This window comes from Xenia sp. Carnegie-2017, unplaced genomic scaffold (genome assembly GCF_021976095.1).
Source record: "Xenia sp. Carnegie-2017 unplaced genomic scaffold, XeniaSp_v1 HiC_scaffold_20, whole genome shotgun sequence".
NCBI classification, from domain to species: domain Eukaryota; kingdom Metazoa; phylum Cnidaria; class Anthozoa; order Malacalcyonacea; family Xeniidae; genus Xenia; species Xenia sp. Carnegie-2017.
Window position 1 is genome coordinate 4,318,517 of NW_025813483.1, and position 17,898 is coordinate 4,336,414.

A 17,898-nucleotide genomic window follows, 5' to 3' on the forward strand; every position below is an offset into this window, starting at 1 on the left:
GAATGATGTCTCGATAACCCTAGCTGTAGTCATCTTCAGACTCAAGCGAAATAAAACAGAAAAGATGCTACAAAGCTTTCAAAATGTGCTATAGTAAAATGTATTATTTACAGCACACCTTAGTGTGCTACCCAATAGTAACCTTGGTGTGTGTCTCATAATGCATCTCACTTTCTTTAATGTGCAAATTGTTTCTATTTGTGAGCGACCCTTGCGAGCCACCTTAATGCACTTTTTCCATTGAACATTTCTAAAGCGTATTGTACTTCGTCGCATTTTGAGCCAATCATAAACACTGATCATAAAAGGCGATCCTTGACAACAGGAAATAACAATATTGGAAATCAGTGTAGTAACATAAACGTTTTCACAAAAAATTTACAACTCAAAATTATTAGACGTCGTAAAAGATATTTACTACAAATAAAATTCTCACGTTTTTTCGTCGTAGTGTAAACTTGATAAAAACATATCAACGTTCAGATCATTGGGAATCCTCTTCGCTTTCTTAAAGCTTCGACGCGACTATTAAAATAAGATAAAAATATAAATACACGCATTACTGACAGTAGATTGTGTTGCTGTAGAGGGTACTTATTCACAAACCTTCACGTTTTTGTGTTTTCTTTTCGCATTACCATCGCTAGTAGTCGTAGTGCAATCGTTATTCTTCGATAAACATTCGCTGGGTGGTTCGCCAGACATTGTACTATCAACAAAAGACGTCGTAACATCTACACGTGACACAGGGTAATCACAACAAGACACTGTAGTATCCACACAAGACATCGTTGTATCCACACAAGACACCGTAGTATCCACACAAGACACTGTAGTATGCACACAAGACACCGTAGTATCCACACAAGACACTGTAGTATCCACACAAGACACTGAAGTATCCCACAAGACACTGAAGAATCCAAACAAGACACTGTACTATCCACACAAGACACTGTATTATCCACACAAGACACGGCATTATCTCGTGTCACTTCACATTTACTATTTATGAACTCCATAACGGCGAGATTTTCCAAAGCACTGATCTTTAAAGGTGAAGGTATAGTTCTATCTTTATTTACATATATTTCTTCATTCTTTGACGATGCATCATTTGCTGTATTTCCATTTGATTCTTGAAAACATTTCTCTGAATATGAATCTCTTTCCTTGTCAAAAACAACAATCCCCGAATTTTGACTCTTCGCTCCAATTTCTTGGAAGTTGTCGATGTTCTTGGAATTCATCGTTGCACAAGGAGGGCTTGTTTTATCATAAGATATGTTAGTATCGGTGATTTGATCCCGGAACACAGTGTCGCTATCACCGACAACTTGTCCATAGACGTTCTCGTGACCGCAAGTGTTTGAGACAAAATTCAATTGCCTGACATGCGCCATAGGTGCTTGAGCATTCTTAATCTCTACATTGGGACTTTGAGCAACAGACAGAGAGCTCCCACGTTTAGGACTGGGACTAATCATTGTTGTCATATTTTTCAACGGTGTTTCCAAGGAGACCGAGTTAGAATTTGAAACGCTGGGGTTAGCCAGTAGAGTTGAACCATCAAAGGTCTCGTCAGCTGTTGTAAAATAACGAACAAAAAGCTAAATTACTCTACACTATCGCTCGCGTATTTGTTAACATAATTTTGCGTATGATACGCGTGTCATACGCGTATCGTTCTCGTATCATACGCGTATCATTCTCGTATCATACGCGTATCATTCTCGTATCATACGCGTATCATTCTCGTATCATACGCGTATCATTCTCGTATCATACGCGTATCATTCTCGTATCATACGCGTATCGTTCTCGTATCATACGCGTATCCTTCTCGTATCATACGCGTATCATTCTCGTATCATACGCGTATCATATCATCGCGTATCATTCGTATCATACGCGTATCATTCATCGCGTATCATTGTATCATACGCGTATCATATGCGTATCATTCTCGTATCATACGCGTATCATATCATACGCGTATCATTCTCGTATCATACGCGTATCATTCTCGTATCATACGCGTATCGTTCTCGTATCATACGCGTATCATTCTCGTATCATACGCGTATCGTTCTCGTATCATACGCGTATCGTTCTCGTATCATACGCGTATCGTTCTCGTATCATACGCGTATCGTTCTCGTATCATACGCGTAGCGTATGTTAACAAATACGCGAGCGGTACTGTAGATTCCAAATATTGAGCTAATCGTCAATGGATATTATCCATGACAATGTTTAACAACAGGTTTTAAACCGAAGTATGGTCTTCGGTTTGAGCTGTAAACACTTGACCTTCGGTCTCGGGCGTCAACTGATCTGCTCTCGAGTTTTACAAGCCTGTGCAAACACAGTTAACATGTTTATTTCTTAAATATTTACTAAAACTTACAATCGAATGCAAACCGTTCACCATATTGTTGAAAAGTTGACAACATTACTATCGTAATTTTACTTTATGTAAAAAATGTACTTATACAACAAAATGTACTCATAAATACACAATGTACTCATAAATACACAATGTACTCATAAATACACAATGTACTCATAAATACACAATGTACTCAAAAATACACAATGTACTCATAAATACACAATGTACTTATAAATACACAATGTACTCATAAATACACAATGTACTCATAAATACACAATGTACTCATAAATACACAATGTATTCATAAATACACAATGTACTCATAAATACACAATGTACTCATAAATACACAATGTACTCATAAATACACAATGTACTCATAAATACACAATGTACTCATAAATACACAATGTTCTTATATATATTCAATGTATTCATAAATACACAATGTACCCATACATAAAAATGTACCCATACATGCACAATGTACCCATACATGCACAATGTACCCATACATGCACAATGCACCCATACATACACAATGTACCCATACATACACAATGCACCCATACATACACATGTACCCATACATACACAATGTACCCATACATACACAATGTACCCATACATACACAATGCACCCATACATACAATAACAGATAGAAAACTCACCAAAACTTGAAAATATATCTTCAAAGGCGGGATCAGATTTCATCATTTCAACAATATCATCAATTTTACTGCTATCGACAACAAAATTCTGAAAATGAAATAGTTTCCTTACTCACGCACATCAAACAATCTTTTTCAACAATATTCTACAATACATCGTCCTTGATAATACATTTATGAAAGAAAAACGGTTGTAAAATCACTCTAAGTTTTAATGTAACTTTAATTTAAGTTAGTGTCGCGATAATGAAAAAACAGCTTACACTTTCAACATTAACTTCCTTTTCCTTTGTTTTTTCAGGAGATTTTGTCGAAGAAACCGCTTCAATCCTGAAAGAAGAAAAATTAGACATAACAAAAAAAAGTTAACGAAACAAAGATGATATTTAGAGCAACCTACTCCACTGCTTTATTAATGTTCTCTGCAAGTTTCTCAGAAAGTTCAGGTTGAATGAGGATTTTTTCCACCAGACTCTAAAACAAAGAAACAAAACCACATTAAATACAGTAAAAATGGCAAACTTGATCAAACCTATTGGATGACTGTCCCACTGATCACACAGTTACAGAGTTTTAAAAAACTTAGGTAAATGATGACATCCGCTGACCGGAGGAGTTACGGGCACAAAGTTATGTACATTCTAGATAGGTGTTAGAATTAGCCTTCATTTTCCTATATTCCTGTTAAATAAAAGAAAACTAGCGCGAAGTACGCATTGCCATTTTTCACACTTTCAAAGCTAACAACAAAATACCATTATTATCAGTATTTGGAGGCTAGTTTTCAGACTTCTCCCCCCAACAGAAGCACTCGCCCAATAATTTTACTAAAACATTTTAAATTCTAGAAGACGATGTTTTCGATGAAATGTGACATGACCACCCGATATTAATTATTTAAAGATAGAATAGTTCTGTGGGACGAGTTTTCCAGCCTCTACATAACGCACAATTTCTAAGCTTGCAGGAAAATTAGAACACAAAGTGGAAACACCATCTCCACATGAGTTATCAATAAGTGTAATTATTATAAAGATTTGAGCTACTACTTTGTATCTCCTCTGGTATAGACTTTTTACATCCACCATTCAACCTTTTAATTTAACAACCATTCTACGTACCATTATACCGGTACCATCACCTCCTGCGATGGTACTTGGCGTTGTGCCGATACCTTCTTGATGTGAAGGCAGCAAGGGTAACTTCTCTGTCGTTCTTTTCCGTGGAGTAACACTAGGGTTAAACATATTTCATTTCGTTAAATGCTCTGCTGTTCGACACATTTAATGGAAATATTAAGATTTTCACAAATAAAATCTAACGTTTTTGGCACTGCCGCTTTAACGTTTCTTCCTCTCGTTCATTGCAAAATCGATAGATGTCTTAAGAAACGAACATTGACAATAAATACTGAAATTTACATAAAAGGACTTAACTTGCGGTTTTGCCTCAGGGATAAAACTTGCTGCTGACCACAGGACTAAACTTGCGGGTTGCGTGCAGCGGCTGGCCGCGGGACTAAACTTGCGGTTGCGTGCAGCGGCTGGCCGCGGGACTAAACTTGCGGGTTGCGTGCAGCGGCTGGCCGCGGGACTAAACTTGCGGGTTGCGTGCAGCAGCTGGCCGCGGGACTAAAATTTGCGGGTTGCGTGCAGCGGCTGGCCGCGGGACTAAAACTTGCGGCTTGCGTGCAGCGGCTGGCCGCGGGACTAAGATTTGCGGGTTCACCGCAGGATTTGAACGACATAAAATCATTGGAAAAGTATAATAGCTTCGTGTTTTGCGTAGAATCATAAAAAGAAGTCCTTTTTTCTCTTCATTAAAGCTACGTGCTCTATGTCGGGGAGAACAAATCTCAAATACTTTCATTATCCCTTCAAATGTTTTAAAATTGAACTATCACAAAACCACTTGATGAATATTTTAGGCCAAGCCGTCAAGGAAAGAATTCGCTTTTTTCATTCACTAAATCTCGTATAAATGCCGATTGTTTAACTTTATTTATATCAGATTAGGCATGTGAGAATAGGGACGTTTAAATGTTTGAAATAAAACATTACAAATGCTAACATGTTTAAAAAATTATCGAACACGCGATCTTAATCGACAAACACGTGATCTTATTGAAGGATTTCGTCGCCCATTTCATCCATTTGAAAATGAAAAATACAAGAAAACGTTTCGTATTTTTCCCTTGATACGTACTCATGATATGAACTATGTCAGATAATTTCCCCCAAAGTCATTTGGCTATATCCAGTGGCAAAGCAAAGAAAGATTGTACCCTAGGACTAGGTGTTCAGGCAGTGAAAGATTGTACCCTAGGACTAGGTGTTCAGACAGGAAAGATTGTACCCTAGGACTAGGTGTGCAGGCAGTGAAAGATTGTACCCAGGACTAGGTGTTCAGGCAGTGAAAGATTGTGCCCAGGACTAGGTGTTCAGGCAGTGAAAGATTGTACCCTAGGACTAGGTGTGCAGGCAGTGAAAGATTGTACCCAGGACTAGGTGTTCAGGCAGTGAAAGATTGTACCCAGGACTAGGAGTTCAGGCAGTGAAGATTGTGCCCAGGACTAGGTATGCAGGCAGTGAAAGATTGTACCCAGGACTAGGTATGCAGGCAGTGAAAGATTGTACCCAGGACTAGGTGTTCAGGCACTGTTCACTGTTATCATGGTTTGACCAAAGCACAGCTTTCCCTATCATTTTCCACCAATTCTTATGGTACATATTCCTGGCTTTCTAGCGTTTATTTTTTTAAATATATTTTTTAAGCATTAAGGGTCATGGCTAACAAGTGCAACCATTGATCAGTGGGGTGTTTAGTAATGAACTGCGTAACACAACACACAACAAGCATTTCGTCGCTTTATGACTTAATTTTTAATGTTAAAAGCCACATTTCAGCAACTTTTTATCAAATTTCATCCAAGATGTGCAGTAATAGGACTGAAATATGAACTACAGAACATCCGCTTCCTTTATTATCGTCTCAACAAACTAACCTTTTTCGTTTCGGTGACTTCACATCAACAATCCCGCAATTCTTGCTGGGATCGATCTCATGAAGGTTTTCCGAGGTTTTGTTGTTAGATGGAACGGTCGCGCCATTTCCAATAATTTGAGGCTCCAACGAAGTTCGAGGAGAGGTTTTGGAACGACTTTTCGATCCATTTGCGATATCTGGTAATATGACGGTTTTGCGCGTTCTCAAAGGTTGCGTATTCCTCTTTTGCTGCTGGAGAGTGACCCAATTTTGCTTGTTAAAATGCCGGGATCTTGCTAAAAGATAACATTAAAAGAACTGGATTTAGATTATTCTTGTAGAGTAAGGAAAAAGGGGGGGGGTGTTTTGTAGAGTAAGGAAAAGGGGTGGGTGTGTGTGTTTTGTAGAGTAAGGAAAAAGGGGGTGGGTGTGTGTTTTGTAGAGTAAGGAAAAAGGGGGTGTTTTGTAGAGTAAGGAAAAAGGGGGTGGGTGTTAGCTCCTTGAGCATTTATTCACAACTATCGGTGCAGTGCAACCACGTAACGTTTACACATGTAAGAGATTCCCTGGGAGGAGGGTGCACATTGGGGGTGACACCCTCAAACATCACACTTCACCCCCCTAAATAAATTTTTTCAGTTCAGTTTCGTATATTATGTACTGAAATTTCTATACAATCTTCAATGATTGCACTATCTAAATTCATGACCTTTACACATTGTCGTACACCACTTTCTTACCAGCCCACCCAGCCGCCATGTGAAAAAAATATGAAAATCCATCCATACATATGTATGCAATTTTCTACCGGTCGGATGAGCATAAATACTCCCCCCTGTTCTTATATTTTCAACTATGTAAACCAGGTGGGAGAATCTAAGCTCATCAGACCAAATCTAATAAAATAATGTCTATATTCTATTGCAGTAATGTCTAGCAACTAACAATTGAACATAACCACATGACTTAACCTGGCTATCTCGATAGTTGCAGGTGGAGGGGGGGGGGCAAATTCATACATTCACATAACATATATGAATATGCCCCCCTTCCTGAATTATAAAGCTGGCTATGCCACTGAATCGACTATCCTTTATTGCTCAAATAATATTGATTTGCAAGTTAATGTCATTAACTCTATAATGAAGGGGAGATTGGTGGAGAGAATGAACACCATGTCATTAACTCTATAATGAAGGGGAGATTGGTGAAGGGAATGAATGATTCAACAATGGCTTTAAACACACTGCCTTTACAAAGAATACAATTGTCCAGTTTATGAAAAGTGCTTAAATTAGGTCCAACTTTGAAAAGTCAGGTTAAAATGCTTTAAACTTGCTTGACTTTATTGTAAAAACAACAAACTCTGTTAAAGCATAGCCAGCATGAAGTTTTGGTCCTGCTATGTGAATTTCTGAACATTATCATTATTAATTTCTTTGGAAATGTATTTTTTTCACAGAAAGTGAACACAGGAAAACTTACATAGCAGAACTTATAAACCAGACTGGCTATATCACTGGTTTTACATGGAAAATTCTAAAAACCTTTTTGATCTTTGTAAACATTTCTGACACGATTGTTTGGCTTCGAGAAACTAGGGATGGTAGTATGCCTAAAATAGAAATAAAAAGATAAATTTTATGATTCATTGAAGACAAGCAATGACTAAAGAAATAGAAAAACTTTATGGCTTGACATTTGCAGCATTGCCATATCCACTGGACAGGCAATTTCCAATTTTGGATCGTAAATAATGTGCCTAGGTATTCAGATGCAATGATTGCAGAAAAGTGAAGATTAAGGGGAATACATATAATGTTAGGGATACATATAGGGTTAGGGATACATATAGAGTTAGAGATACATATACGGTAATAGGATACATATAGAGTTAGGGATACATATAGAGTTAGGGATACATATACGGTAATAGGATACATATAGGGTTAGAGATACATATAGGGTTAGGGTACATATAGGGTTAGGGATACATATAGAGTTAGGGATACATATAGGGGATACATGTATAAATGATATGCAGGATGAAATCCATTGTTTTCAACAGTGAATACAATGAATATAAGCCACTCCCCTGAGGTCTCTAAGATGGAAGTCAGGAGAAAAATCAATAGTATTTACAGGACTCAATGATGAAATTGTGGTTGCTTGAAAAGCATGTTGAAAAAATTAACAAAGCCCAGTCTACATTGTATTTGAAAACATAAATATTGGTAGTTATTTCCATTTAAAAATATATTGCTTTTAAAAATATATGTCATACTTAAGATACTAAATTGGCACACCAGATTTTAAGATCCTACTATACAAAAATATATATCAAAAACAAGGCAAAAATTCAAATCATGAACCATGAACTTACTTCAACTGGCCAACTACGATGTCAAACTGTTTCCACAACAATCTCAAAAGATTTTCTGGATCTGAGGATCCCCCTTTCATATCTAGCAAAGTAAACAACAGTAATAATTCTACTTTCTTTGAACCAAATCATTTAAAAACCATTAACATCAACTGGAATGTTTTATAAGTAAACAAATTAGCAATGTGCATAAATTGGCTAAATTGGAGGAAAACTATAAAGGGTTTAATAAATATTCAGTAGAAAATTATTATTAATTTCTTTAGAACAATAATTTGATTCATTTTTTTTAAGTGATCGAACACAGAAATGTCTTTCAATTGCATAGCAAGCCCGCAGTTTTTCATGCTATGTAAATATTTAAATGTTCACACACTGCAAAAACAATAGACTTCTAAAGAACTGAATAATTTTAATGATCTGAAATTGCTTTCTTCACTAATGTAAACATCGTCAATTGCAATAAAGTTTCATAGCCAATTAATTAATTCAAGTCTGTTGTGAAAATAATTCTGCATTCACTCACTTTGCAGCAGCGAGTCATAATGTTCTGAAAGTTTAGTAGCACGTCTAAAACTGGCTATGCCACTGGGTTTAGGGGTCATTGTTAGTGAACAAGTTTAACTAATAAACAAATAAAAAAATCACAGCAAACAGTAATTTTCATGTCATTTTTCAAGAGTGTACATTTTGGGTAAGGGAGTGTACATTTTGGGTAAGGGAGTGTACATTTTGGGTAAGGGAGTGGGAGGTTGAACTTCTCCACTGAGTGTATAAAACATTTTCCCGAAACTGACAGAGGATAAAAAGCTAGCCCAGCAGAAATCATGGGCTTGTATCCAACATAGACGATGCAATAGTTGGTCTTAGACCATAGACCCCCTTGTCTTCCTCTCTCAAAAATAACCAGTATAGTGAATGCCACACAAGAAAGTTTATCCTACAGAAAATATTTTTCCCTTTCATACTTGGCTCTGTGTATACGCACACTTTTATGTTTATAATTCGTGCACTTGGTAAGCTTTCCAGTTTTAAGGTGATGATGAATCATGAAGGGCAAACATTTAAACTTACCAACGCCTTTCAACAGGAAATATTCGTCGACAATCAAGGAAAGTTTTTGCCCTTCAATAGCAGGAGTCTGGACATCTCCAGCCAAGAGATCGAACGATTCTTTAGCAAAGACATTTCTGGTTGCCTCAAGACCCTTTTCTTCAAGATAACCTGAAAAAACAGTACATTATAATTCTTTAAATTCCTATCGAACATCTACATAATAATGCTAACATTGATCAAATAAAAACAACAACACACCGTAAACAAGCCTTGCTAGATCAGATGGCAGCATATTGTGGTACAAAATAGGACAATTCCAGACTCAACTATTAACATAAACACTTTTCATAGACTTAATATTTCGCCATTTTAGTACCTGGGTTGCTCCGTGGTCATGGTTGCTCCATTGCTCCCAGTTTCTCGTTACTACGCATGTGCAGATATATTCGCGCCAAAATTGTTTGAAAACGCGGCAAAACTAAATTATGCTGCAAATGATGGAAAATTGTATGATAAAAATTGCGATTTCAAATAGATCATGATGAAATTTCCTACGAAAAATACCTTTTTAAGCATTTAAGGTCAAAGATTATGGATATTGTGCTGCGTTTTCTCGATGCAGCGTCTTCCCACAAGATTAAATATATTTAATAAATTGAGGAGATCAGCTTACTCAGCATGTCACGCGCCACGTTGTCTACTTATTCATGATGTGACATGCATACTCATGATATTCGAAATATTCCATTTGCAATGGCTTTCTGTTCAATTCCACAGATAAAAAAGAACGCGTCAATGGGCCCAGCTGTCTGTTCTTAGTCTTTTATCAGCGCAGTTTATCTTTCGTAGCTGAAAATGAAACACACGTAACCAAGATTGCGATATTAAAACAATCAAAGTTGCAATCGGATTGAGCACAGGGCCCTTTTTCAACTACACTTTGACCTAGGAGTTCTCCTACGGCTACAGGCTTAAACGTTAGATCGCAGGTCAGACGTACATGCGTTTGAGCGGACTAGAATATATTTTGCAAAGAAAGCGCTGTTTACAAGCAATATTTCACTTGAACTTCGGCAGCTGCGAAGACAAAATGTCGTTAACTGTTTAAAGACGGCATTCCACAATAAGAACAACAAACACTAACTGTTGAACATGACGTTATCAAAAACACGAAAAACGTATAAAAGTCACGCGTACACAACGCAATGTGTACTTACCACGAACTTCCGGACAGTACAATGACACCACTTTGCGCGCTCAGCAATTAGTTCCGGTGAAAGGAGATGCAAGTGATCGTTCTTACCGCATTCAAGTGTTAGCCTCTGACGTCAATGCAGAAAATACGATTAATCTTTGTAAACTTGAGCCACAAAGCACACTCAAAGCGATGCTCAATGACCAAATCATAACATAAACGTATTTGCGCTTTAACCAAAGTACTGACGTCAAAATGCTCAATTACGATCACAATTGCAACAGTTAGACGAAACATTCGAGAAAAGCCGAGAATTTTCAGGAACGTTGTTTGTGTTCTTTTTTTTCACGGATAACAATAGCAGTTGTTACAATTACGAAATTTTAAGGAAAATCAAAACTTATGAAATTTCTTGTGTAGTACAATAAAATGTTAAAAGTCGATTGGCTAAAGAGAGAAGTCACTGAAGACATAATTTTTCACGTGCAAAAATAATCGCGCTTGTGTGTGAAGATGGCATATCATAATTTCCGGATTGCAATATTTTTCGACTAAAACTAATGACATATGATTTTCAACTCCACGAAATCACAGGGAGTGAATGTTTGCAAATTTTTTTTATCATACGGAAGTGGTTGAATTCCGCTAATTTACTTCCTTTCAGTATTGGGCAAAAAAACGAAGTAGCAATAAATAGGTACTTCTGCAGTATCTATTTCATAAAAAAGCAGCGATAATGCTTAAGTCTTGGTTATTTGAAACTTCAAAATATGCTATTAAGCTTCGTCCTATTGTTGATACCTGCATCATCGATACGGAACTGGTTTTTGAGCACGCATTTGTTTTAAACCGTAAAATATAATAAATGACTACCAATAAAGTACATTTCTCTTTAAATATCGGAAAAGCTGCTATCGAGTTTTAATATTAAAGAAAATCATCCCCCCGGTGTCGAAAGGATGCGACGCTAGCACTATATTGGTCAATCAATATGCTCTAATTGCTGTATAGGATGACATGATATAGTGCTAGTCACGGAATGTTCACAAAATATTCATAAGCGATTTATTTTTACCTTACAGTTTACACTACATTAAACATATCAGAGCGCGTTGAACTTGCAAAAGATGCCGGTTTTAAAAGAATTCAACAATAAATCAGTCTAAGGGTCAAACGAAAAGGCAGTTTTAATCTAATACCAACGCTATATTGAGATGACTGTTGCCGATCATTGGTAGAAAAGTGGGCGGTTCAAACTTCAACTGATAGATGACAATTCTTAAAATACGCATCATATTAAACCTTTTCCTTTATATTTGTCCATGCCTAAATTATGCTTTGAAATGATTTACAACGTAGTTACGCACACACAAAAAAGATATTACAAAATGTAGATACCCCCAATCGACATCTGCAATGCCTTATTAAATTGCCATGGCGACGATTCATTTCAATGCAAATGTTGCTTGTACTGTTCGCAATTAGAGTTGACAAGCACGCGATTGATTCTGAAGCTTTTTTACGGGGATTTTTGTCAAACAGGTGCGATTACGTACTTAGCGCTGAACTATAAATGAATACTTACGAATTAAGATATTGTGATAAAGTGATTTTCCCAGGAATTTTTACTAAAGAAAAATGATCGCCCAATGAGAAGGCAAAATGGTAAAGTCGGACGTCGAAATAGAAATATTCCAAAGAATAAATACATCTTTCACTAGGATAATCCATTAAGTGATAAATGATATCAAATCAAAGTCCAAAAAGTACACCAAAATTGAGAGTTATTTAATGGACGAATTTAACTTTTCCTAAATGAATGGGGCATATAATTTTTATCACAAATAATATGTCTTTGTTGGAAAAGCATACAATTTTTACGGATTAAAAAGAATTATACTCTCTCACGTACAATCCGACAAGCATAACTAGAGTTTGAAAGGGGCTTTAAAACTTCATATTCGCCCACGTCCTACAACATTACAAATAAAGTGTGAAATTTTTACAAAAAATTCAATTTTCATAGCACCTTTAGCGTGCAATCTATAGTCGGCATAAAATAAAATAAGATTCATAATTAACACGAATAATATACCACAATTTCACTGACAAATTTAAATTGGGTACGCCTCACTGAAATACAGCGACCACTGCAATAGATCGCCTGCCAACTATTGGTCAGAATGTTGAGTTAATATTTTGACGTAGGCGTATGCACGCTAATTGGGCGGTCATCTGAGATGAGAACCAATCAACGTCAGGTCTTATACGACTCTTACGTCACGCTCGAGATGCATTTCCTATATGTAGGTGATTGCGGCGTTTCGTGGTATATTGCATGAAACATTGATATTAGTTCAGTGTGAAGGTGCCGCTCGGCTTGAATTATGCTTTTGTCGCCTTGTGAAAGTTTTGAAACGAGCATGGAAGACGAACTGCTTCGAGAAATGGAAGGGAATAGGCCGCGTTCACGGACATGGCCGCTGCCACAGCCCGAAGATTTCGAAGAGCAAAAATCCCCCGAAGTCGTAGACAAAATATCTACACCAACGAAAACAGAGGCTGGCACGAAGAAAGGTTCTCGAAAGAATGCTTGGGGAAATCAGTCTTATGCTGACTTAATTACTCAGGCAATACAAAGCACACCGGATCAGCGCATGACTTTATCGCAAATCTACACTTGGATGGTGGAAAATGTTGTCTATTTTAAAGATAAAGGAGACAATACGAGCAGCGCTGGTTGGAAGGTAAGCCATACATTTTTCTGATTGATTGTTTTCGTTGTGAGAAGATACGTTGTATTTTGCATTTGCATTAAATTTCGCTTATTATTGATACATGCAAATGATTGTGTATCTCCTCAACTGCAGCAGCCGTATCTTTCATGTAATGTACAAGTTATAATCGAGTACAAAGACAGTGATATTGTTGTATCTTTTACAGAATAGCATCCGCCATAACTTGTCCCTTCACAATCGTTTCATTCGCATACAAAACGAAGGCAATGGCAAATCGTCATGGTGGATGGTCGATGCTGATGCTAAAACTGAAAAGACGAAACGGAGAAGTCGCTCTAGTTCTTTGGATTCAGACAGTGGGCCTAAAGCTACTAAAACGAAGCGACCAGGAAGAAAGGGCAAGAGATGTGATCTCGGCGACGATAAACCTCTTAGTCCCAACTCAAAGCTTCGTGTCACGCCAAAATCACCGATAAGCACCGAACCTTCGGTTATTTTAGAAGACAATTCTTTCCCTTTTCCTCCATCCGACTATCGAAATCGCTCCTCGTCAAATGCCTCAAATGTGAGCAGTATCAGCGGTCGTTTGTCGCCCATTCCTTCACATGACGAGGACAACGACATCGAACAAGAAATGTCCTATTCCCCTCCTCAAGATAAACCAACGCCAGTCGTCGTCGATGAGTTAATGGACAGCATGAAAGAAAATCTTAACATGTCTATTCCGTGCCCTCAGCCAACGGCTCAAGGTGATATTTCTGCATACATGGCGCAGCGATTTAATGACGATTCAATGAACATTGATAATGTACAACCGGCTGCTCAACAGTTTGTTGATAGCCGGTACCCGAGCGCCTCTATGGACTACTTTCCGGCTACTAATTTAAAGCATGTTCGTTACAACACCTCGAAAATACCGCCGCCAAAAACTCAATACAACGACGAACTCGTTGGTAATACTTTACAACAACATTTGAATAGTTTGTACAACAACAATCATGCAAACGTGAATTCCGGTAATTCCTTTCAAACAATACCTGAACAGAGAAGCGTTTCACAGGTTATGATACCTCATGAAAGAGCACCTCCTCCACCATACGGTTTGAATAATTCCATGCATCGTCCTCAGCTGATACACAATCGTCCCCCACAACACAGTAGTCGCTATCAACCGTACTATCAGAATGCAACACCAGATATTGTACCAATGATAAGTGTGGAGATGGCTGATTCACCATTACCCGGTGATTTTGATATCGAGTTTTTGGAAAGACTTGATAGAGACATTACTTGTGATGTAGAGAGCGTTCTTCGAAATGATTCAGCATTTAATGATGGCCATTTGGACTTCAACTTGGACAACTATGTTTCAGCTATTTCTCTTCCAGAGATATCTGTCTCCAACCACATTTCAGGAAGTATGGTACATTGATTTCATTGGTTGTTTCTGAACTCAAAGTTCTAGCCAAGCTATTTTGAAAAGGTTTGGCAGCAGGTGAATGCTGTCGGTCCATTAACACAGTTAAATATAATGGATTATATTATAATGCCTGTTTTCAATGAGATCTTGGGATAGTAGAAATAGGTGATGTTCAATATGAAAATATTGAACTGATCCGAAAACTAACTCAGGAGAAGAGCTGTTGAACTAATTTTAGTCCTATTTACATTATGACATCACTGGGTGATGTCAACCAGATTGCTCTGGTCGAACCAGGCATTTCTGGTCCCTAATCTTGACAACAATGCATGGTGTATGACATTATTGATATTTTATTCACATATATCTGAAGGCTTGTAAAAGAATTAAATATATATATTATGGCAAATATATTATGGCCCCATTATGTAATCTAAGTTAAAATACAACCTATATATTTATACACCGTATGCAGAAAACTAGCGCAGACAGGTTGAGGGCGATTAAGATTTATGTTAAATACGAAGTCTTGATGTCTCAGAGATAATGGAAACAAATGAGAAATTCTACCCCGCTACTAATCAAAATGCAGATGGCGACAATGAATTAGCTGCAGTCTTTAAGAAAAAAATCAGCAATAATTTCATGTCAAAGATTTCATTACGATTATCTGCAAGAGAGCGGCCATCTCTGTAGTCTCGACAATGAAACCCGCTGATTTATCGGATATAAACAGCAAATATTCAATCCCAGCTGTGTTATTTGGCGCGCGTCAAAACCTAACACAAAATTTAGATCCGAGTGTTCTCCTATAAGGATACAGCTCTATGAATGCTGTGTGCTGAAATACGCGTGACGATACATCCCCCTTGAATAAACTCGCTAGACAAAATGAATAAATTCTCAAAATACCGTGAGGTCTCTGACATTATGAACTGCATGTGTACACGGGAGAGATGATTTTACAACATGTCACATACCGCCGAAGGAAGATAATGTACTATGTTTAGCAGGTAAACAAGTAAAGCTCGTATAAAACCGCTAAAACAGATACACAAAAAGGAAAACTGGGGATTTAAAAAAATTTTCAATCATATATCGTGCTGGGAAATAAATTAAACCCCCGCTTGCTTAGCGCAATAGAACACAACAGTTGTTATAACGACAAGTTTGACGTTATTAAAATACACGCACATGTAGATAAGATTGCGCGCTGTGTCGTAATGAATTTGTGACAATTTTGCACGCAATTTGACCGAAAAAGGGCAGATTGCTAAGCATAAAACCTGGAAAATGATATCGATAACTTGCCGAATGATAAGCTGGACAGTAATTGCACACTCAAATGAATGAGAGTTGCCGCATATTGCACATCAGTGCGTGTAAATGGATTGAAAAATTACGAAAATTAAGCGAGCTAATGTCTGTCCACGGACGTACTGCCATTACAGACAGAAGACATTAATGTGTGCAATGGTTGTTAGGAAATCACAGCGGTTATTTATTTGCTCATTTCATTTATTTCTGAACAGTATCTGATTTAAAAAAAAAATTGATCCAAAACTATGCGTAGAAATATCACTGAAAAAATTGAGAGAAACACAAGCACATCTCTTTTCCATCCCTATAGACAAAATGCTAAGCATTTCGCTAAGAAAGACAGACTTTCTTTCCCTGCGTGCGAGGAATGCATAAAGCTAAGCCTTAACAAACGTCTCTTTCTCATCGACCCCGTTAAAGTTGAATCTAAAAAAGTGCAAACTTGTTAATGGCGCTGAGAAGCACATTTTTTCGAAGATGAATGGTGTTAGAGGGCATTGAACTCACAGACCTTTTAAAAAGTAAAGTTTTGAAAGATGAACGGCATTAGGGAGGCATTAAACTCACTTTGCCATCAATGGTACCATGGTCGAAACAAAATATTGCTCAGTATTTAACATAAATATTGCTTGGAGTAAGTTGTCTGTCATATGTAAATAATGTCACGTGTCTTGGCACATGCTTAGTCACGTTCTGTATGGAACACGTTATCCGGGGCAGATTTTCTGCATGAAAATCTCTTACATTGCTTTTAAATGATCATTGTTCGAAAAAGAGATCAAGTAAATTGATTTCTTATGGACCATGTTCTCAATAAAATGATTATATAGAGATTTATGTACCGTCCTCGTAATAAAAGAATTTAAAGTAGATCAAGTACATTATTTGCTTATGGACAAAGAATTACTTATCTTGATTGGCGAGGCATAATGTTACTGCAGGAAAATTGTTTTTGTGCCAAATGAATATTTTTGATGAAGGTCATACCTCTTGCTAACATACCAAATGCTACGTCGGTTGAAGGTCGCTTAAGGGCTTATAGCAAGCATTGTAAATCTTATGATATGCGGGAAACGATTATAGAGATATTTTCGTCATATGGTACAAATCTTTAGCTTCGAGCTGGGCATCAAAATACGTAATATAGAACAATTGATGATAATAAGACAACACTAAGTATCAATAGACCAATGAAATAACAAAGAAAAGTTTCGACACGAGAGAGTACACAAAATGAAGATAATAGGTAAAAGTAGTAAGTCTCAAGTTACCACATCAGTCACTCCAGGTGATGAAAACACAGAAATGCATGCGATATGTTGGAATTTGTATCTCAAAATCAAATCAGTCCTGATGAAGACACTAGACTGGAGTATATAACGACTCAAGTTTCAACATCAAATCACTCCTGATGAAGACACTAGACCGGAGTATATAACGACACAAGTTTCAACATCAGATCACTCCTGATGAAGACATTAGACTGGAGTATATAACAACACAAGTTTCAACATCAGATCACTCCTGATGAAGACATCAGACTAGAGCATATAACGACACAAGTTTCAACATCAGATCACTCCTGATGAAGACATCAGACTAGAGCATATAACGACACAAGTTTCAACATCAGATCACTCCTGATGAAGACATTAGACTAGAGCATATAACGACTCAAGTTTCAACATCAGATCACTCCTGATGAAGACATTAGACTAGAGCATATAACGA

The 17,898-nt window shown here is 37.2% G+C and overlaps 2 protein-coding genes across 6 annotated transcripts; one reads left to right on the plus strand and one right to left on the minus strand.

Annotated features, from left to right (window-relative positions):
* Positions 1 to 76: 76 nt before the first annotated feature.
* On the minus strand, positions 77 to 12,195 carry LOC124441380 (protein NPAT-like). 5 transcript variants are annotated; one of them, XM_046991839.1, is made up of 14 exons: positions 10,712 to 10,813; positions 10,059 to 10,343; positions 9,753 to 9,982; positions 9,513 to 9,662; positions 8,439 to 8,520; positions 7,603 to 7,670; positions 6,075 to 6,351; positions 4,192 to 4,303; positions 3,471 to 3,544; positions 3,334 to 3,400; positions 3,071 to 3,158; positions 830 to 1,585; positions 607 to 787; positions 77 to 525 (listed from the first exon to the last, which is right to left on the minus strand). In XM_046991839.1, the coding sequence occupies exons 3-13, from the start codon at positions 9,784 to 9,786 to the stop codon at positions 735 to 737; spliced, it is 1,761 nt and encodes a 586-aa protein (XP_046847795.1). In that variant the 5' UTR covers positions 9,787 to 9,982; positions 10,059 to 10,343; positions 10,712 to 10,813; the 3' UTR covers positions 77 to 525; positions 607 to 734. The 5 variants fall into 5 exon arrangements, with proteins under 5 accessions (XP_046847795.1, XP_046847793.1, XP_046847792.1 ...); XM_046991837.1 differs by lacking the exon at positions 10,712 to 10,813 and adding an exon at positions 12,088 to 12,195 and having other exon boundaries at positions 607 to 1,585; XM_046991836.1 differs by having other exon boundaries at positions 607 to 1,585; positions 10,712 to 10,811.
* Positions 12,196 to 13,004: 809 nt separating this feature from the next.
* Positions 13,005 to 15,310, plus strand: LOC124441437 (forkhead box protein O1-like). The gene is made up of 2 exons (XM_046991910.1): positions 13,005 to 13,436; positions 13,633 to 15,310. Exons 1-2 carry the CDS (start codon positions 13,077 to 13,079, stop codon positions 14,857 to 14,859), a joined length of 1,587 nt encoding a protein of 528 aa, XP_046847866.1. The 5' UTR covers positions 13,005 to 13,076; the 3' UTR covers positions 14,860 to 15,310.
* Positions 15,311 to 17,898: the final 2,588 nt, after the last annotated feature.

Coding starts and splice junctions, on each gene's coding strand:
- LOC124441437 (XM_046991910.1), top strand. CDS start 13,077: ATGCTTTTGTCGCCTTGTGAAAGTTTTGAAACGAGCATGGAAGACGAA. Junction 13,437..13,632: donor CGAGCAGCGCTGGTTGGAAG/GTAAGCCATACA, acceptor TATCTTTTACAG/AATAGCATCCGCCATAACTT.
- LOC124441380 (XM_046991837.1), bottom strand. CDS start 9,786: ATGCTGCCATCTGATCTAGCAAGGCTTGTTTACG. Junction 6,352..7,602: donor TGTTTACAAAGATCAAAAAG/GTTTTTAGAATT, acceptor GTTATCTTTTAG/CAAGATCCCGGCATTTTAAC. Junction 3,401..3,470: donor AACATTAATAAAGCAGTGGA/GTAGGTTGCTCT, acceptor TTCTTCTTTCAG/GATTGAAGCGGTTTCTTCGA.